General features: G+C 36.9%; 1 protein-coding gene across 1 annotated transcript; it reads right to left on the reverse strand.

Annotated features, from left to right (window-relative positions):
• Nucleotides 1-22,948, reverse strand: rec8b (REC8 meiotic recombination protein b). Its single transcript, XM_079602311.1, has 18 exons — nucleotides 22,718-22,948; nucleotides 22,181-22,249; nucleotides 21,900-22,042; nucleotides 19,346-19,421; nucleotides 19,085-19,205; nucleotides 18,797-18,854; nucleotides 18,649-18,716; nucleotides 18,265-18,346; nucleotides 7,354-7,435; nucleotides 6,541-6,697; nucleotides 6,231-6,371; nucleotides 5,122-5,194; nucleotides 4,066-4,223; nucleotides 1,669-1,717; nucleotides 1,207-1,282; nucleotides 907-1,023; nucleotides 720-826; nucleotides 1-640 (listed from the first exon to the last, which is right to left on the reverse strand). The coding sequence occupies exons 1-18, from the start codon at nucleotides 22,771-22,773 to the stop codon at nucleotides 564-566; spliced, it is 1,710 nt and encodes a 569-aa protein (XP_079458437.1). The 5' UTR covers nucleotides 22,774-22,948; the 3' UTR covers nucleotides 1-563.
• Between the last annotated feature and the right edge of the window lie 198 nt (nucleotides 22,949-23,146).

Raw genomic sequence — 23,146 nt, forward strand, 5'->3', positions numbered from 1 at the left:
ACAGCTGACAACAAATGTTTATTTTTTTTAACAGCAAATTTTCAATCAATAATTTTAGTCACTTTTTTTATATAAATTTATTATATTGAAATTAGCATTGAGACAAATTCTATAAAAGTCATTCTTCCATAACTTGAGAACAGCTAAAAACTTCAGAAGCCTTTTACAAACCATTTCTTAAGTGATTAAAAAGATTAAAAGTTATAACAAGTTCATATATATATACAAATGAAAACATTAAACTTCATAAAGTTAAAAACATCATAAAAAAATTCATTAAAAATATTACAATATAAACTTCATTTAAAAAGAACACTTTATCGCTCTAAGATCATGCAACTGCTATGCGAGATTATTTACATTAAAATAATATTTACAGTAACCAATTATTCATAATCATCAAATATTATGTACAAGTTTTTCTGTACTGCTCTTTGTTATGAATAAAAAAACTAGCCTCTGAACTGGCTTAATATATTTCAGCATACCATAGTGCTCAGGTAAACCAATCTAACAGCTTCAACTTTCTTGAAAGCGTGTATGTTTGCACATGGTGTGTGTTTTCAACGGTTCATGGTAATGATGATGACTCCAAACGGTTCAGTCTGACATGCACTTAACCTCAGACCACCGAGCACCTCTGTAGAACAAACAGATCACGTCACATACATACTGAGAGACAGTAAAAAGCAAACGTCAACAGGATGTCTCTGTCTTACCCAGTATTTTGTAGAACAGATGAGCTGTAGTGCTGCGCTCGGCCTCTGGAGGCAGCAGCGAGTGGAAGGAGACCTTCTCAAAGCGCTTGATGAAGCCAAGGATCAGTCTGTACGACAGAAAGAATGACTGAAAAAAATCTGATCACACACACTAAGACATGTTCAGCTACTAAGTGCCTCTTCGAACCTGAGCAGGTCCGCGGTGGTGATGTCACTCATCTCGGGCTCCGTCTCTCCCTGTGGCAGTTCAACATGTTCCTCTAATATCACCTCCATAGACACAGGAGCCTCTTCTATAGGAGACCTACACACATCATGTTTATTTCACAGGATTTTATGCACCAACAGGTCTTTTTACAATGTGTGCATGTGCCATAAAACCGCATGACGTACAACTGCAGTCCTGACTATGATGCATGTTCTGACATTTAGAGTTTATTAACTGTCTATTTTTATGCATTTTGTTTTTTCTTTTGCAATTTCTCACCATCTGTTGGTGGGAGTGATGTGGTCACTATGAGACTTGTCTCCTTTAGACACATCCAACAGCACGTCAGAACCAGCTGGACAAAACACACACACACATTATGGATTTTAATGTCTGTCCATAGACAATGATTTTTATACTGTATAAACTGTATGTTCTATCCACCAACCCCTAAACACAACCCCCACAAAAAACTTTCTGCGTTTTACATTTTCAATGAACAAACAAACATAATTGAGTCTGATTTAAAAGCTGTTTATAAAACAAAAAAGCCAACAAAATACCAACAAAAAAGAAAAAAGGTTTAAAAAAATCATATTTTACGTTCCTTGTGGGGATATTTGGTACCTGACTGTAGTTTGATTGACATTTTGAGCATAGAGGCTAAAGTCAAGCGAAAAGTGCTTGGACACTGTCTTATACATCACATAGAAATCGCATTGATTTGATTATGTTTGTCACCTGAGAGTTCAGACAGAAGCAGAGCCGCCTCACCAGACTCCCTGACCACCTAAACATTCACAAAACACAGAAAGGAAAGCGAGTTAGAGACAATCTTGTGGAAAAGATACTTTAAAATACAGCATTTATTATAGAAATAATGTACTTTAAAAAAGCATTCTTAAGTGCGGACTGAATGTAATGTTTTCGGACACTTGAATACTTTAATTGTATTTTATTAAATGCAGATAGCTGAACCTATAAGTAGGACTTATGTAATGTTATGTTATGTAATTTTATAAATATGTCTACTTTGAAATATGGTTGAAGTGTACTGCCGAATGCATTTTTGGTAAACTATGGAAACTTGTATGTCATAATGCATTTAAATACATTTGTAATTACACATTTGTTAGGATAATGTTGCAATTCAGTACATTTCAAATATATTAACTTTAAATGTAATATAGAATAACACAGATAATATTATAATTGTGCTTTCAGTGTACTTCTTCAAATGCGCGACAAAAGATTATTAAAACTATGTTTCAAAATGTATTTTAAAGTTAAACTTTTAATTAGACATTATTACGAAGTGCTCTTTTTAAAAGTGTACTTCAGTGTGTTAAGAAACAAAGTCATGAATGTGTTCTGTCTTGTAACATACATCAACTTGATGCAACCTGGACACATCATCAGTGATGTTACCTGGGGTCACAGAGTGTTTCGGGTCTTTCAAGCATCATACACTCTCACCCAGGCGACCCAGCTGGGGTTGATCAGGCCCCAGCTTGTGTCCAGGTAGCCCTACCACACCCATGGTTCTCCTCTCCTTATCCACAGCCACCTTGAGGCAACTTCTGCTGACTCCGTGACCTCTTTGATGGCCCTTCGCTTACTGGCCCCTATGATGCCCAGGAAGTTGTAGGCCCTGCAGAGAGACTGGCCAGCAAACCCTCTGCATCCCACCTCAATGGGCTCACACCGCGCTCGCCACCCATTGTTCCGGCACTCCTCCACTAGCTCAGCATATTTTGCCCTCTTCCTCTCATTGGCCTCCTCGATCCGGTCCTCCCAGGGTACAGTGAGCTCCAGGAGAACGATCTGCTTGGAGGTCTCTGAGATGAGTAACATGTCAGGTCGCAGCGTTGTGGTGGCGACAGTTCCTGGGAATTTCAGTTGCTTCTCCAGGTCAACTTTCAACTCCCAGTCTTGTGCTGTTGCTAGCAGGCCAGATGAGGTGACCCTGGCAGCTAATGGTGGCTTCTCCCCAGCCCGGACGAAAGCAATGGTGTTCTTAACTGGGCGGAGGCGCTTGCAGTGGCCAATTCCACAGCTGGTGGTATTCGCTATGGCCTTCAGGACTTGGTCATGGCGCCAACGGTAGCGCCCCTCGCCCAGGGCCTTCGAACAGCAGCTGAGGATATGCTCCAGGGTCCCCCTCTTCAGGCAGAGGTTGCAGGCTGGTGACTCCACCAATCCCCAGCTGAACAGGTTGGATGGGCTCGGTAGTACATCGTAGACAGCCTGAATAAGGAACCGTATGCGATGGGGTTCTGCTTTCCACAGCTCTGCCCATGAGACCTTGCGGTCCACTGCATGCTCCCATCTTGTCCAGGCGTCGATCGGCATCACCCTTGCCTATTGCTTCCAAGACGGTGTCGGCGTCTTCATCAAACTGGAGCAACTCCTTCTCCTTGTTAGCTTGGGGCCATTTTACCCGACGATGTTCTGATGTTCTGCATGGGTTCGGAACTTGTGTCACTCTGAGGTTCTGGGTACTGTGGTTTGGCTCCGGGCCTAGCTCCTTTTAGTACACTTAAGTGCCATTTTATTTTTATTAATATAATATCTGTACAGTTTTTAAAAAATATAATTTTAAGAGTTGAAGTACACTACAAGAGCACATTCAATAAAATTAAGTGCACTCCTTTATTTTGAAGTGGCTAGCATAAACTCAATGGACCCTATTTACTTTGTTAGCGCACATTACCGTACTAGTCTTGTGGTAAACAATTCATCTGAGCAAGTTAATCAAGTTTTTGTCTTTGTTATCTTTAATCAAAATCTGAAAATGTACTTCCCATCAGGAATGGCCTTCCATCTCTGATCGCCTACTTTTCTAGATCCAACCATTTCCCAGCAGAAAACAAGCCACGTCCTCTATTTTTCTCACTCAACTTCCGGTTAACGTAGTGTTTAAAAGGATAGTTCACCCAAAAATGAAGGTTCTGCCATCTTTTATCATTCTGTCATACATTTCCATTTATCACATGAGTAAAAGATAATGAGATTCTCCTTTTTGTTTGAACTAACCCTTTAAACATCAATAGTGTGCATGCTTATAATATGTGTGTGAATTTTAAACGAAGTCTCTGACTCCGACATGACCAGATAAGCAACCTATGACTTCTTCACCTCTCTGCTAGACTCCCGACTCCTCTCCGCTCCTCTTTCTTTCTCCATGTCCATCTGCTCACCCTCCTCCTGCGCCTGCCGTTTCCTGGAGGGACGGGGGAGGGTGGAAGAAACGCTGGAGGATTTCCATAGCTTCTGGAGATCAGGGTGGATGAGCACTGCAATGCAAGGTCAATCGTTATAAGAGTGGAGTGTATTAGTGTCCACATTAACACACAATATGTGACCCTGGATCACAAAACCAGTCACAAGTCGCACTGGTATATTTGTGGTAATAACCGACAATACATTGTATGGGTCAAAATTATCGATTTTTCTCAAAAATCATTAGGGTATTAAGTAAAGATCATGATCCATTAAGATATTTTTTACATTTTCTACCGTAAATATATAAAACATTTATTTTTGTGAGTGAATGCAGCACAATCGCAAACATAAATGGACAGCTTTAAAGGCGATTTACTCAATGTTTCGATTTTTTTGCACCCTCAGATTCCAGATTTTCAAATAGTTGTATTTCGGCCAAATATAGTCATATCCTAACAAACCATACATCAATGGTGTATAAATCTCAATTTAAAAAAACATACCCATAAGACCCATACGTTTTGTGGTCCAGGGTCACATACAGGTGAAACTAGAAAAATTTGAATATCGTGCAAAAGTTTATTTAGTTATTAAATTTATTTATTAAGCTTATTTATTCATTTTTCATGTGATCAATAAATCTAGATAGTTAGATATAGTTACTTCAAACTATATCTTTATCGTTACAGTTATCGTCCTTGATGTGATCGGGCCTTAAGGTGCTTCCTGACTCCTGATAAAACTGCTGAGCCTTTTGATGGTCCACTGGTTTCATTATTAAGATCTATTAAACTGTCCAGTGTGAGATAAAGGAGCTGATGCAGTAGTTTCTCCGTTTAGTTGATAAGTATTTGTGCTGTAAAAGTGTTGGAATTAAAAAAAAAAAAAACTTTATGCACAATGATATTAAAACAAGTTTATATATGAGCAAGCATATAATTTTTGAGAGGTGCTGGTGTTACAACGTACTGTTACACGGTGTGCTGAGCAGAACTGATGCTGATGCCTTCCGAGAGGCAGAAACACTTGGGAGTACATCAGACTAAGGGAAAAAGAGAAAGAAAAATGACAGATGGACAGAAAGAGAATCACATTAGCAAATAATTTGGGTTGGGGGAAAAAATGGATTCACCACCAAAGTACAGTAGATGCACTGCAAACATAGATGCAATAAAAAAAAAGAGATATAATTTTTTGTAAAATATTAAATATGAATAAAATATTACATTCACTATCGTTTAAAAGTTTGGGGTCAGTAAGAGCAAGGGTGCGTTATAAAGGCATTAAGCCATTATTAAGACCAATATTAAGCAGTACAACTGTTTTCAACATTGATCATAATAAGAAATCAGCATATTAGAATGATTTCTGAAGGATCATGTGACTGAAGACTGGAGTAATGTGCTGAAAATTCAGCTTTGTCAAAGGAATAAATTACATTTTGAAATATATTAAAATAGAAAAGTTATAATAGTATTTCACAATATTACTGTTTTCACCGTTTTTTGTTCAAATAAATGCAGCCTTGGTGAGCATAAGAGACTTTCAGAAATGATAAAAAAAAACAAAAAAAAACACTTCTAACTGAAATATTTTTACATCATGAATCTTTTAAACTGTGTTGCATTTAATGTATTTAAATTATTTTGGAATTTACTAAACTAGGGTTAGGAAAACATACATATTTATTTTATTTTATTATTTAACGGATTCTATATTTCTTTATAGTTCAATAGAGTCAAACCACAGGCATAAAAATATACATAAAGTATCTGTTATACTGTTTTCAGACAATTTTATAAAAAAAAAAATATTCCCAAAGTATATATTGACAAAAAAATATTCCCAAAATATAATTTCTTATATAATTTAGTATGGCTTTTATAAGGAAACCGAGGATGCTATTAACTCTTTTAAAGATTTGCACCCATATGCTGTTACTGAAAAATTGACATGCATCAAGAATCGTTTCTGTAATTACACCCCGGCTTCCTCAAACTCCATCAAATGAAATCCTGACTTGCCTAAAGATTTCTAGCGCTACTGATTAGATTAGTTATCTTTCACAAAGTTCCCACCAGAGATTGGGTTTCAATCAGAGGGTTGCTGATTTGTTGTCGCATTGCATCCTGGGTAATCTGTGTGTTTTGGTCGGCGAAGATCAATTGCCGTTTGCGACCTCGCCTCTTTGGATGCACAGATTGCTCAACTAAGAGTTTCTGAAAAAGATGGACAAAACCAGAGGAAAAATGAAACAGTGAGAGGTTTTTTAAACACATTGTAACTGTCTTTGCTACAAAGGCGTTCACGCTTCAGAACACATATGGATTATGTAACACTAGAGCATAACGGGCAAGGTAATGTGGACATGGCTTCACACACACAAACCTCACTGGAGCGCTCCATCTCGACATCTCTCTCACTGGCCTCAGTGGTTGGTGGCATGGTGATGGGGGGAGGAGTCATCTCCAGAGCGACCCGATCTAAGGTGACCTCCGTAAGACGCCCATTCCTCTCATCCACGATGCACTCACTGTTCTTCAGTCTGCAAACATGCATTCAGTCATGGCTCAACACAACGAGAACGCCATTCAACTCAAGTGGCCAGTTCAGGCAAACATGATGGGCTCAATTAAACTGTGCAGTCAAGGGATTCTTTATTTTTTTATATCTAGGTCAAGGACGTTTGGCCCAATAAATGTCACTGTCTGTCTAAACTGATGTTTATCAGTTTAGAAATATATAGAAGAAACCCAACAGCTTTGTTCAGACAGGCAGTGAAGAACTGATTTTTGGTGAAAGAAAAACATGAAACATGAAGCACAACGAAAACCACATTCACATGTAGTTTCAAATCGGATGATTTTAATAAGTAAATAAGTGCATGGTTTCAGACACAACTTGTGCATTCATCTGTAAACTACAGTAATGCCTCCAAGCTTATGTTGTCATTTCCACAATGACACTCTCAGTTGCTGTAGAATCTCTTGGCATTGTGCTGAAGCTTAAGCCATTACCATTACATAGAAATACCGAATATTGACTACATTGTCTGAACAAGCAGGTCTTGCTTAATTTCAGTGCAGACAGTCAGTCCTAAAGACAAAAAAATCAGAACTGGGTGCAGTGTGACTAACCAAAGCAGTATTTCCTTCATCCATTTCATCTTTATGTCCCTCATCTCATCTTTATGCTACTCACTGTTCTATAGAGACCATAGCAGGATCCATATATCCTGATTTCTCCCCTTCTGTCACCCTCTCTCTCTCCTTATTTTCTTCATCTGAGGGAGCAAAGAGGAAAACATGTGACTTTTAGACTCATATTTGTATAAAAACGTGTTTGTAGCTGGCAATTACAGTCAACTAAGTAATCAGGTTACGAATGGCCCAGACAATAACTACGGATCCCCTAAAGGGACCTTTGCAAAAATACAAATATACAGACTTTCAAGTGTCCATGAAAAACTTTCGTGTGCGCAGGAGAAAACAATCGCGATAGTTTCTCGCGAGCACACGAAAGCCTGTATATTTTTATCTTTGCAAAGGTCCCAATAGGGGCTCCGTAGAAAACAGTTATTTTAAAATGTAATAATATTGGTTTACTGTGTTTTTGATCAAATTTCTTTCAAAAGCAAAATCTTACAGAGCCCAAACTTTTGAATGATAGTTCATATGCTAAATATATGTTGTAACTTAACTTGCTTTCATAAATATGTATTTTAAATTCAAAATATATTTCATTTAAACTTCAAAATGCCTTTTTGCCAAATGCCATACAAAAGAAAAGTTTGGGTATATACTATTATAGGAATATATTTAGATAAAAAAAAGAAAAGAAATAAGTCAAATGTTACATAAACATATGCTGCAATTTATATTGGTAATATATTTTCATATAGGCCTATATATTTCCCAATATTGCAATGGATGGTGTAAGAAATTATAGTCTGCCCCGATCCAACTTCCACTCCAATATATACATTTATATCAGAATGTTCCTTCACTTAAAAGAGCTTAATTATCATATAGAGACAATTACATCCAATCTCAGTAATATGTAAATAAATAGCTTCACAGAGGGCAACCAACCACCATTTTGATTACAGGGACTTCAAATAGCTTGTCACCTTAAGCATTTGACCGTTCTAACAGAAGATCAAAGATGTGATCACTTCAGATAGATTGTATCACCTAAACCTTTTGCTGTTCTGATTTCATTTACATTAAGAGTTGACCATTTGGGTTGATCATATCCTGAACAAATGGTAATCAATTGTAGAATGGGTGTGGGACACAGAGAATCTTCTCAGACAAGGGGGTGTCTCAACTTCATTAACATACAGACCACAGCTGTCACAATAAGAGCAACTTAATTTACATTAAGAGTTGAAAACTGTATTAGGATAAAAGGTTTGAGATTTGGATGATCTGGGTTCATTCTGACGCCGGTGAACCCAAGGTGCTTCTGTGTACCTTGCCACTACTCTGCTGTAATAAACTTCATTTTTGAGATCTTCGACGTCCACATCATTTTTTCTTACATTGGCGAGCCAGCCCAGTCGACGGATTTCCAACAAAGAAGAAAAAGGTAAGAAAAAGCTGTTTTCTTTCATTTATGCTGTTTTTGTCAAGGAATTCCTCGTTTTAAAAGAATCTAGAAAAGAAAAATTAAGGACAGAAGAGATCGAATTTGGTTTATTCAGTATTAGCAGGAGGAGTTTTAAGCCTATTCCGTACAATTTTGTTTAAGATTCTAACGTAACTGAATAAGCCCGAAGCAGTGTGGTGGCAGACTTGTATTGGAATTGTTGTTTCTAAAGTAATTGAAACAAAGTGCTTAAGTGTAAAGTTTCTAAAGTAACTGAAACTTGGTGTTGGTCTCTTATAATTCTGTTAAGATTCTAAAGTAACTGAATAACCCGAAGTAGTGTGGTGGCAGAGTTATATTAGATTGGTTGTTTCTAAAGTAACTGAAACAAATGTGTAGGTTTCTAACGTACTTGAAACTGATTGTTGTAATGATTCTGAGGAAATTCTAAAGTAGTTGAATAGACCCGACGCAGTGTGGTCACAGAATTATTTCACTTCACAACTATTGTGTGTTATAGCATAGGCTAGACTAGTGAGTCTGATGTGCCGTGACTTTGTGAAGTTTAAAACAAAGAACCCAAAGCAGTGTGGTTTTGCCCGACGTACTGCGGCATTGTTTTAAAATGTATAAATATTGTTTGAACCCGAAGTACTGATAAGCAATACTGTTTTAAAAAAATAACATAAAAACCCGACGTAGTGTGGTTGTCCGACGTACTGTGACAGTGTTAATTTTTTATATTGTTTATGGCCGAAGTACTGATGAGCAGACTGTTTTAAGAAAATAACATAAAAACCCGACGTAGTGTGGTTGTCCGACGTACTGTGACAGTGTTAATTTTTTATATGGTTTATGCCAGAAGTAATGATAAGCAGACTGTTTTAAGAAAATAACATAAAAACCCGACGTAGTGTGGTTATGTCCGACGTACTGTGACAGTGTTAGTTTTTTGATATAATTTGTTTATGGTCGAAGTACTGGGATTTATCAAGCTGTTTTAAGGAAAATAAATAAATAAATGAAAAAAAACACAAGAACCCGACGTAATGCGGTTGTGTCCGACGTACTGTGACAGTGTTGTTTTTAATTTTTATTTTTTTTCCCAAAACGATTTTGTGTAACATTTAAGGTCCTAAGGACTGTGACTTTGATTAGGTTTAGAAGGTTCGCTCAGTGTGCTGGTTGTGTTCATTTGCATACAATCTGGGAATGAACTGACTAACAAATATCTTAAAGCATCTAGATAACGCAGTCATTTAAATCAGACGTTGTGAATACACAAGTTATTGTAAAGCCAGATATAACTTTTAAATGGAAGAAATTATTGTTAAATACATCGCTAAACACGGTTCTCAGGGATTGTTTGATGGAATAGAAAATATTGTTGATAAACCATATGAGTGGGCTATCGTGGTTTGCTTGAGAAAATAGGCAATTTAGAAACCCAGTTAGCACTGTTGAAAGGAAATAATGAAGAATTAATTCACAACTTGTCAAATCTATCACTGCACGAGCAACATGACTCAGTCACAAGCACATGCTGATGCAAATTAGAATGAGTTTTTATGATAGTAACATATTTTAGAAAATGGTTTACTATCAAAAAGGGGGTGATTCCTTATGAAGCATGTTTTATTAGCGTTGATATGTAGTTGAAATTCATAATAATTGTTTAAATGACATTCATTTTTAAATTATTTTTTTGAGACATTACTGATGTTTGATGTTTCGAGATGAAACTTCTGTGATTTTGATGTTTGAATGTGAAAAGATGCTTGTGGGGGAAAGGGGGGCAACCTCTTCTTTTGATTATAGTTTCAGATATAAGCATCAAGATGTTTGTCTGAAATGTGTAACCTCCTGGAGAAAGGTGATCTGGTCGTTTGAAGGACGAGAAGGAAGTGGAGCCAGGGGATTTTCTCAAGAAAAAGAAAAGAATAGAGATATCCAGACCTGCAAGATCCAGAACTCCAGGCCTAAAAGTTAGGATGGAATGAACTGATGAAGAGGCACATACTTGAACAGTGACTGCTTCTTCTAGAAGAATGGTCCAAGAAAAGAAAAAGAAAAAAAAGAAGAAAAAAAAAAAAAAAAAAAATGGACAATGGGAAGGGAAACAAGAGGAGATTTCAGAAACAAACCGTTTCAGAGACTACGGACAGCAGTTTCTCCACATAGAGGGAAAACAAGTGGATAAAGGATGTCCACACTGATAAAAATGGACACAAAATGACACACACACACACACATGGACACAAAATTACACACACACACACACACACACACACACACACACACGGACACAAAATGAAACACACACACACACACATGGACACAAAATGACACACACACACACATGGACACAAAATGACACACACACACACACACACACACACACTATTGTCTATTGATTGTTGATTATTTGAGTTATCAAAACTAAACAATATGCTAACATCACTGATGAGAACACCACTGAACATTTGACATTGTGAGAGCCCAACAAGGCCTTGAAGAAAGACAAGATTTTTGCTAAACAAATGCATGATGGAGATGTGGCCTATTCTGGTTTAATTTGGAATGTAACCGTTAAAACGGCTGTATGTGTATGTATCTTTCTTATTATTTGCCAATGCATTATGTTATGTATTCTGTTTAAACATTAGATTATTGTTAGATTATAGATAATTCCATGATCAATATTGAATGTTCCAAGTGGATATAATGGTTCTTGGTTACCTCGGTAAAAAAAAAAAGAAAAAAAAAAAAAGTAAATTTCATTATCACAAACTATGATAATTTTGCTCAAGTGAAGTAGAGCCATAACTCGGTGTGCAGGAGGCGTAGATCCCAAAGACGGGTAAGATTCTCCGATGGCCATAAGGGAACAACCTAAGCCAGGGCTACGCCGCCACTGAGGCACCTGCCCACCAGGAAAGGGAGGTGTTATCTATGAAAAGGGAGTGGTTTTGATGCTTCTTTTGGGCCAAGAGCATCACAGGGGGGTCTGTAAGAAATTATAGTCTGCCCCGATCCAACTTCCACTCCAATATATACATTTATATCAGAATGTTCCTTCACTTAAAAGAGCTTAATTATCATATAGAGACAATTACATCCAATCTCAGTAATATGTAAATAAATAGCTTCACAGAGGGCAACCAACCACCATTTTGATTACAGGGACTTCAAATAGCTTGTCACCTTAAGCATTTGACCGTTCTAACAGAAGATCAAAGATGTGATCACTTCAGATAGATTGTATCACCTAAACCTTTTGCTGTTCTGATTTCATTTACATTAAGAGTTGACCATTTGGGTTGATCATATCCTGAACAAATGGTAATCAATTGTAGAATGGGTGTGGGACACAGAGAATCTTCTCAGACAAGGGGGTGTCTCAACTTCATTAACATACAGACCACAGCTGTCACAATAAGAGCAACTTAATTTACATTAAGAGTTGAAAACTGTATTAGGATAAAAGGTTTGAGATTTGGATGATCTGGGTTCATTCTGACGCCGGTGAACCCAAGGTGCTTCTGTGTACCTTGCCACTACTCTGCTGTAATAAACTTCATTTTTGAGATCTTCGACGTCCACATCATTTTTTCTTACAATGGTAAAGGTAAAATGTGTAATATTTAATAAACAAATGTATGGGGGACGTGTTATTGTCCGAGGGACAAGCGGGCCAATTAATAAAAAATAACATTCCGATTAAATGCGGATGGATGAGAGATAAATAATTAATGTTGATTTTAATAAAGATATGGCACTCTTTTTACGGTAAAATGCAATGAACGTTTGTTCTTGTCTTCAAAAACAACAAATATTTCTTCAGGGAAATATAATCAAGGAAAACAAATGCCTAGAGCACCTCATAGTGCTCATTATATAAAACACAAAAGAAAAAAATATTGCTTAATAACTTAACAGCTTTAACTAAAAATACAGAAATTATTCTGATGAGTGTTTTTCAACATAATGATGGACATATGAATGTGTTAAAAAATATTTTTTTCGTCAGGCACTAATTTGCAGACTCATTAAAGCAGGGAACTACACTAACCTTTTCCACTGGTGGCACTTGCGCTACTAACTTTTTCAGTTACTGGCGCAAAACATGATTTGGTCGCACAAATTATTTATAGTAAGCCGCTCTGGATAATAATGAACAATAATGAAACTGTATTGCATACAGATGTGCTTTTTATTTTACTTGACATCTTTTAAACCACATGCCGCCTTGTTTTCGGCAAGAATTTATTGGTTGGGATAGATTTACTGCAATAGAAAATACAATACACAATATGCAAAATGAATTTCTTTTGGATTTCAACATGCTATGGTTGGCACAGATGGGTAGACTCCTGAACTCTTAAAATAAAATAAATATAATCCATAAAATAATATAATAGATTTTCAGCAGCTATTGACTATTCGGTATTAAAGATACAAAAAAAACCAATGCATATCCACTTCACAATTAAGTGAAATATAATAAGCAACAAATAAGGCTATATTAAAAGCTACATTGAACTTAATTATCAATTCAAATTCCTCACTTGCTCGGTTTGCTTGACGCCGAAATGCAGTGGGGAGTGCTGCTGCGTCACGGGATATGTTCCTCTCTATACATTTTGTGTGCTTCATACTGTCATTGTGAAGCTTCAATTTACATGAAGCTGCATTTACATGGACACTTATAATCGGATTGACGGCTTAATCGGACTAAAAAAATCTTCATGTAAACACCTTAATCGATCGGATTGAGCTCGATCCGAATGAAATTTCGATCGGATTGAAAGGGGTGGTTTATTCCTTTTGTAATGCGATCGAGAGAACATGTAAACACTTGATCGGATTGAAAACCGAAACTGAAAGGACCGCGCATGTACAATGACGTAAGACGCGCGGAACGAGCTGTTCTTCCTGTTGAATAAAGTGTCATATAAATGAGTGTCCCGTCATTCTAAAATTCTCATTTCACTCAGCGCCTGTGAAGTGAAGCAGGACAACGTCCCACTAATTGTTTTGGATTCTCATCCACAGACGACTGGTTTTGGCCGCGGGGAGGGGCATTTTTACTGCGTGATAAATATAAGCAGCACGGCAAAACGGTTCAATGCTCATTGTCTCCAAATCATGACCAGAGACGGATTAATATTACGTCTGCTGTTTAAAACAAAGAACCAATAGAGGAGAATAGTTATGCGCGAACAGCGGGAAACGTGTGACATATAAACGAGCACATAAACACGATTACTTTATAAGTCGCGGGGCTAAAGCCAACTTTGTGTTGAATGCTCAGAGCACGTTATAAAACGTATACTTAAAATACACATTTCTGTTTTAATAAATGCTCATAGTAAATCATAGCATATTGCCTAAAACATAAGGTAGGTACAAAAATAATCAGTGATACATTTGCGACCCATTAAAAATTAGGGTCGCAATGGCATTTCAAAAGGTCGCATATGCGACCATTTTGGTCGCAGTGTAGTTCCCTGCATTAAAGGACAAGTTCGGTATTTTACACTTAAAGCCCTGTTTACAGATCGTATCTGATGAAATAGAACGGTTAAGATTCAAATTTGGACAAAGCTGCTGTCCCGAGAATTTTAGGTTTATTTTCGCTTTTGTGGACCTATTTTGCCAAACGCGTCACACCCGTGATTCTTCCGTTGAGAGCTTGAATAATAGACACTCCAGCCCAGTTGGTGGCGATAATGCACCTTTGCCAATTGCAAGCAAACCGCTGGCATTTCATTGAATACACAGAAGAAGCAGAAGAAGAAGCGGCGGAGTAATACCGTACCTCACACAGCACATTCAATACAAGTCAATGGAGTTGGACAAAAACTACGATAAAACCTGTTGGAAAGCATCTTTTTCAGCGATTTTTTTGGGGACCGTATCAGTGAACACCCCTGACCACTCGGTGAGTTTCACGTCTTTGTAAACGAAAGTTTAATGTGTTTTTAGGAAGGAATCTTCCAGTGCACATAGACAACCATTGTGGGGGTGGGGGTGGGGGTGGGGGGGAAGCGAAATAAACCTAAAATTCTCGGGACAGGAGCTTGTGTCCAAATTTTAATCTTAACCGTTCTATTTCATCAGATACGATCTGTAAACAGGGCTTTAAGTGTAAAATACCGAACTTGTCCTTTAAACTAAATTGCAGACCCCCGCAGTTGCAGGGTTTAATGAGCGATGGAAGTAAAACGGATCAGTGTCGGAGCATTTTACTGAAATAGTTAACCAGGACGAATCAAGTGCTGGGTATGTGATATGTAATGGTTGTGAAGCGCTGTATGTATATGACAATAAACCTGAGGGGAACCGTCAGGGCCTATTGTATATTGTAAACTATTGTAATAATTATATTCACAAAATTTTAAATAATAGTTTAATCAACATCAGTTGTAATTTTATTTTTGGAATTCATAAATTGACAAACATCTAACACTTTTTGAGGAAATAAACCCTTAAAATCTGCCTATTCAGTTTTTGTTGTGTTGTGTTGACGCCCATTTTCTCGGTATTAGAATTTTTCTGCCCAGCGCTTTCAGCTCTGTGATTGATGGTCCTGCTGTGAAATTACAGAGGGCCAAGCCATAGCCAGTTAATGAGAGACGAATTTCAAAAGACAAGAAAATTGACCAAATTGTCCCTCTAAATGGGTGGGGCTTTTTATCACTACATTCTTATCACTATGACAAGTTCCACCAGCTGTGGGGAAAACCAAAAAACGCTGATAAAATAGCTAGGGGTATTCGCCATGGGAAACGCAAGTAATGTTAGTGAGGAGGACATCGTTGTTAATTTATTATCCACTGTTTTTAAGATTAACTTTTAAAGAAAAGCTGTAATTAATCAGCAAAGGAAGACCGACACCAGAGCTTAATTTGGTGCAGAAAGGCAAAGCTTTTGAAAGCATTTCAAACACAGCAATTAAAGCGATACCTCTGGAGGACAGCATCAACCAACAAGCTAAAGCTTTACTGCTTGAATTGTTTACTGTGTGGGAAGTTATTTAAATCGAATAGGTCACGTGCCAACAGATTTTACTCTAGCCGCCGCTGCCACTGTTTTATATATGTTAAAGGATAATTCCGGTATTTAACACTTTGAGTCTATTTTGTAGTTTGTTTTGGATGAACAAGAGTGGTGGACAAAGAAATTTTGACAATGGTTCCTGTCTCGACTTTTTGACTATTTTAGAATTGCCCATGACCGCTTTATAATGGGAGTCTATGGCCATGCACACACATGTCCTTAAAACAACTCTTAACGTTCGTTTTCAAAACTGTGCAACTCACCGAGTGGTTAGTGGTGTTCGTTGATGATTAAAAACAAGTAGCGTAGCGAAATACAGTTTCTGTCGTGTTTTATTTGGCATTTTGTAAAATCTCATTGATTTCCGTTGAAGGACTCATTGCTCGTTGATATTACTGCGCTACCGGAAACGAAAAAGGGGCTGTTTACATTTGGTTGTAGTCTTTTATGGTCTTTTCGCTCGGTTCTCTGTCTCTCAGAAGGCTAGCGTGAGCAGAGCAACTGTGTTACCGGAGTAAGTTAGCGAAATAAACAAACAAAAAAATCATTACATCTAAAATGGATTATGAAAGGTGGAATCTGGAGGACCCGCGTACGGCAAAGTGGTTATCGCCATCAAGTGGTCGGGAGTGTGCCAACGCTTCAGACTCAAATATCAAGCGGAAGTTTATACGCAGTTGTGAGGTATCTGAAAAAATAGTTTCACTATACAAAAATAAACAGATTGAAATCATACATTGCGCCGATATATTTGTTTTTAATCATCAACGAACACCACTAACCACTCGGTGAGTTGCACAGTATTGAAAACGAACGTTAAGAGTTGTTTTAAGGACATGTGTGTGCATGGCCATAGACTCCCATTATAAAGCGGTCATGGGCAATTCTAAAATAGTCAAAAAGTCGAGACAGGAACCATTGTCAAAATTTCTTTGTCCACCACTCTTGGACATCCAAAACAAACTACAAAATAGACTCAAAGTGTTAAATACCGGAATTATCCTTTAAGCTTTATTTGAGAAAACAGTCATTTTGCAGAATTACTGGTCAATCTGTAAATTTACCAACTCTGCGACCATTATGCACATTTGCTGTAATTAATTTAATCAGGTGCTCTGAAAATGCCAGGATCGCTGGTCACCGTCTATAGCTATGTTTTCATCCACACGTTTTTATCCGAATTAAGTGATATCGAATGAAAAATGCCTTATGGAAACAGTAAAATTCGATTAAATTTCATGAATATCGACTCAAATGAAATACGTTCGGTCTCATCGGATTTTATCTTGATCGGCTTATGCGATAAACGCTGATGGAAATGTTATTTGCCGAATAAATAATGAATTGCATTTTGTCTAGCAAAACTTTGTTCGCAAATGTTGGCTTGAATGTTGTGCGATTCAGTGCGAAAATGAATGGACACTTAAAATGTCTCAAATCAATTCAATATACCAATTTGATCGCAAAACAGCATGTGACGTCATTACGCACAGGTTTTTAATTCGCTTTAAAGCCGTTGGATGAAAACACACTTTCACCAGCTTTATTCGCATGAGTTTTTTTTACCAGATAATTCGATTGACAAGTGAATGGAAACTTAGCTTATGATGCAGAAGTATCTGTCGCTAATTTGCTTTGATCTTGGTGCTGTCATTATGTGTCAGTTTACATTAAATTTTATTGGTTTTGTGTGTCATACGTTTTGCAACCCGGCCAGTTTTCATCAGATTCCGATTGTGATTGTGTGATGATGCAATTATTTGTAATGAGAATTTGAGGATAATGAGGATTTCTTACATTTTGTTGTGATAACTGTCAAACTCACTGTGCTGATTGCTTGTTACATTTCTTGTCAAAGGTAACTTATGCAGTTCTATAGAAGAGGACACGGTAAGCTGGGCTAATTTTTTAGCTCAGTTTACTCTTTCACCGATAAGGGAAGGGGGTGAGAGGGCAAAGGTTCAAGAGTCACGCTTCGCTACTGCAAAAGGTTCCAACCTTTGCTTGGGATGAACATATTTATTTTCTTGCCTTTGTGTGTTCTGGGAAGTTTCAGTGACGGTAACAGTGACAATTTATATTTGGTTATTAAGGAAATGTAAGTTTGCCAAAGAAGCTCTTTTACTTTAAACAAATGTTCTTTTAAAAGCAGCCTACTTTAGTGTAATAGGATACCATATCATCACGTTTAACATTGAGAATTTGTGTAATTGTAATGTGACGATAAAGTGCGGTTCAGGTGCGAATCTCTAAATCAGAGAAAATCATAGTTTGGGTGGGTTGCGGGTGGGTTATTTATTTTTAAATAAATTGATTAATTTAAATAAATTAATAAATGGAAAGCTGAATCTTTCTCTAGTGGGCAAAGATTCTGTGTGGGTGTGTGAATGGCTAATGGCTGAGATCAATATATATATATGTGTTAATCTTTCAGTGCATCCATGTATCTATCAATCTCACCACCAAGATGGAACAGATCTTGCTGTTCCATGAGCATGTCGATCTCATGAGCCGTGGCTTCAGGTAACTCTGCCCCACCAAACTGGAAAATGATTAGAAACATGAGATTGGGAAACAGCATATGAAGTGTGTGGTACAATAAACACAGATAAAAAGGAATGAATAATATCATCTGGTGTTATTCGTGACTAAGCCTCATGTGGGTAGATGATCTCATCTACAACTTCACAAAGAGCCGTATGAATTTTGTGGGGGCAAATGGTACAGAAGTGCCGTCATGCATTTGGTTTGAGCCAAGGCTGCGGACACAGACTCAAATATAGATCTCTGTGTCTTTTTTATTGCCAGTATGGAGGAGTGAGATGCATGTAGAGAGAAAATCACCTCCGTGCCGAGCACAGGAACCAGCTCTGCATCTTTGATGGTGATTGATTCAGGAGAAGCATTGAGGTCTTGAAAGGGAAAGAGAAGGAAAGATTAGGTGAAAGATTAGGTGACCCACATCAGTTCTTGCGATATTTCAAAATCTCACCTTTAGGTAATGCAATTTCCTTTCTGACCACCAGAGAAGGTGAGGCCTCCATAAATTCCTGTGACAATAAACAATAAATTATTGGCTGAACTGCCTAGAAAAGGTAGAGATTAGACTAATGTGATGTGTTTGCGTTAAATTCACTTTAATGAACTCTACAGTTTGGAAGTGAGGTTTTTTGAATGTTGCTAGTGGATCCAATTCTCTACAATATTCTGGTTTCTAGATATAGCTCCAATGAATAATTCATGCAAACCGTATGTATCGGTATATGCTTCCGTTTATCACCTGAGATGACACGTAAGAACTAGGCAGGTCACAATCAACCCCCATCACTCCAAAAAACGGTTCCAGTGCCCATTCAGCCTCCTCTAGCTGGAACAGAGAGTCAGGGACATTCAGGACCAACCTAGAGGGAAACACAATCCCAGAACAGCAACAGTAGTGATATAAACAGCTGTCACGGGTGTATCAAGAATAATATGAACGTCTGTGTCAGAATCAATTACATTAGTGAGACAACATGACAGTGACAACCCTGAATCTGACCTGTCAGTGTCCGGCATGTCAATGTTCAAGTGTCTCTTTGAGCGAAGCAAGCGCTCGATGGTCTGCTGGACCTCCTCTGTGGGGAAATCAAACAGAAAACAATACACTCCATTTCAATATAATAAAAAACACATTGCCGGACAATGTAATGAAATACTATACTCTCTGATCCTTTAATAAAATAAAAAATAATAAAATAACTACTATAAATGAACAACAAATACAAATAAATTCAAAATAAACCTAGCTGGTTTTGCTACTGTCCCTTTAAGACTTTTATACTGTATCTAGATGTCCTCTGTAATGATTAGGTAACCTCTGTGTACTGGCATATTCATTATTTATCAGGGTGGTATACTTAACAGAATATTAAACAGGCGATGGTTTGTAAATGCACTTGTTTTGATATCATAACCCTGATGATTTCTTGCAGCTTATTTTTTAGAAATGATTTGAGTTTGACTGGTAAGGGAGCTGAAGTTTGTCTAGATAGTGGGAAATATCATCTCCCATACATCACTTTAAGGTCATTTGATATTCAAATTAATTCTGTTTAATTTTCTCCTGCTCATAAATTAAATACCTTCATAAATTAAGCTGTTCGTTCAGGTTGTCCACTTTGAGAGACTTCCATATTTGAGTGCATCTGTTTGCACATCTTTACGTACACGTGTCTGCTATTCTCTGAAATCTCTGTGTCATTTTGATGAATGATTTCAATCTCTGCTTACTTGAATCGTTCCCTTGCTTATCGGTTCCGTTCAAATCTCTAACGCACTCAATACATGACGATGTGTTTTATAGTTATACTACAGACAGAAGATCTCGCAACAGCATTCATCTGTTCCTGAGTGTAAACAGTGTTGGCAGCTGTATTCAATTTTAATAACTGAAGCAGCCAAATCTCTATTCTGCTGATTCAGCAAATCAATACAAGATAATGTTGTGTGCTATTTGACCATATGGGCTTCCCTCACATGGTCACGTGCAGACAGATCTCAGATCTCAAGACTCATTTGGACCAGCTGAGAGCACAAGTGTCACATCAAGTACTTGCATGTATGTTTTGTTGGTCCTGTATTGCACTTTAAACACAAGTGTTTAAAAATGACTATGAAATAAAAGGCCACTTACAGTAAGTGTACTTAAAGAGAGTACACTTTCATGACTATGTTTCTTAATATGCTGAAGTACACTTTTAAAAAGTGCACTTTTACATGTCAAATTAATAGTTTTAATCATTGTTTTAACATTTTTAAAGAATACACTTTTGATGTGTTGACTAACATACAGTACTAGGCACATTATTATAATTTAAACTGAAGTTTAAATTGGTTCTGGCAATTTACCAGTAAGGGAAGTTGTAACATTCCCAGTAAATTACCGGTATATGCGCTGTGTGAACGCAGAATTAAGATTACCGTTATTTTGCACGTACGAGGTCAGAACGCGCTGACGTAAGAAGTGATTTGGGCCAATCAGAAGCCACTGAAAGAGCAACGGCTCTGGGCCATTCATAAAATTAGGACGCAGATGAAACGTTAACTCAGCACTTTTTTAAAATGTAGATTTATGTAGCAAATGAGAATCCATAAAAGTATTAACTGTATTTTGAGATAAATGTCTTGTTAATATTTTTCAGTTTTGTTCAAGGTAATTAAAGCAACAGATTTTCAATAACGGAAGAATATGTAAAAAGGTATTTTGGGTAAAAGGCTGTTGGGGGCGAAAGGCACAATAATTAACATGATAATGAAAATCTGGCTGACTTTTCCATTTGTTGACATGACATGGTTAGATTCAGATGGTAAATATCATATATTAAGTTGGGTGTCCAGCTTAGAGATAATCATCATATTTAATTATGATGAAACCATCATATTTAAAAATAAGATATTAATCATATCATAGAATAAAATATCATATTTATTGTTACTAGTTTAAATCTATATTGAATTATTATGGGATCTCATTCAATGCTTTCAGAATCTTTACTTTTTAAAATAATTTTGTTTCTGTATTTTTAAAATGAACATATTTTAATGAATTATGAATTAATTGATTGATTGAATGAATATTTGTTGAACAATAATAAATTATTTAATTTATCAAAATAAACAGAAAATAGTACAAACTTTGCTTAAGTGATTGTTTTAAACAAGTATTAACTTGGACATTATTAAAAACATATTACTATAGCTACTTTGTGCCTTTTACCCCGTGTGTGGGTTAAAAGACCCACCTTGCCACCTTATTCATTCATAAGATTTTTAAACAAACAAAACACTTTTATGATTTATTTTCACACAAAATATGTTACTCTATTCATGTTCAATAAATATATTTAAAAAAAAATTCTGGTGTGCCACTGTGCCTTTAGCCCCGTTGTACCGTACCCTTTTAAAAGTACTAACGTGTACTTCTTTTTCACAAGGGATAGTATACTTATTGGTGTATGTTGCTTTGATCAGTTTTGGTAGGACTGCAGTCTTTAAATGGTGTTTTGTAGAATAAAAGTTCAATCTACACTATAGTCGATGGACGACCATCTCACCCAGCAGAAGAGCACACTGGCGATGGTAGACGATGACCACACCATACTGAAGCTGAGAGGACAGGTAAAGAGAGAAACGGGGCCGGGGAAGACTAGGGTGGCTTGGAGGAATCTGGACCATCACGTAATCCACAATGTCCTCACTATAATATATACACAAACACAACGTACTGATTAACATTTTAAAAATATGACAAAATATTGAAAAGAAAGAGCATGATACATTATCACCCCACATTGATATGGTGATATTTTGAAGAAGAAACAAAGATTTGTCTAACCAAGTGCGCATGACGTTGACCTTGAGGTACTCTCTTCTGGAAATCCTGATGCCTTTAGTGGCTGCCAGCCTGAAAACAATACAAACAAACGTCAACAAACAAAACTTTATTCAATGTTTTGACATAGTCCACTGTTCTTAATTTCAACAAACAAAACTTCATTCAATGTTTTGACATAGTCCACTGTTCTTAATTTCAACAAACAAAACTTCATTCAATGTTTTGACATATTCCTCTGTTCTTAAACGTCCTGTTGACTCAAATTATAGTGTCTCTGTCTAAATGTAGGTTCAACTGTACGTGTTTTGTAAAGTTTATTTTAACTTAACATATTTTACAGAGTTAAGTTTGAGTACATATTTTGTGAGGTTAGCGAGTTTCTAAAAAGTGTCTAAACGTTAACGTTAACGTTACCTCAGCATGGTTAGTTAACTTTTACCTTTTGAAACAGCCAATACATTAATGTTTGTATTGTTATTATTATTTATTAAATTCGTAATCGTGTTTATAATGAAGTAAGTTAGCAGCTATACATACCAGATAGTAGAAAAGCAGCCAGTGTGACGCTGAAGCACGTTTGGATAATAAAACATTTTACCTCAGAGTTCGGTTCAGTTCACAAATCTGAACACAATCGATATCTAATTTAAAATCTAATCTGATAACCTTTGGTCACACTTTACTTCAGCCAAAACACGCGGAGATAATGTGAATTTCCTCAGATACGCGCGAAATCAATACAGAGATGTTTTTTCTTCAGTTAGTTCTGTGAGGATTGATTGACAGATGAAACGAAGGCTGCGCCTCAAAGTATAGTGAGCTGTCTACGTAGACATCATCTTGTCGCTGTTCGAGGCTCAAAATGCTGTCTATGTAGGGAACCCACTAGCTTTTGACACACATCCGATGGTCTGAGGGATTGTTAATAATTTTTTACATTTTTCATATTTATGTGGTATTAATTAC

The sequence above is a fragment of the Phoxinus phoxinus genome, assembly GCF_949152265.1.
Source record: "Phoxinus phoxinus genome assembly, chromosome: 24".
NCBI lineage: Eukaryota > Metazoa > Chordata > Actinopteri > Cypriniformes > Leuciscidae > Phoxinus > Phoxinus phoxinus.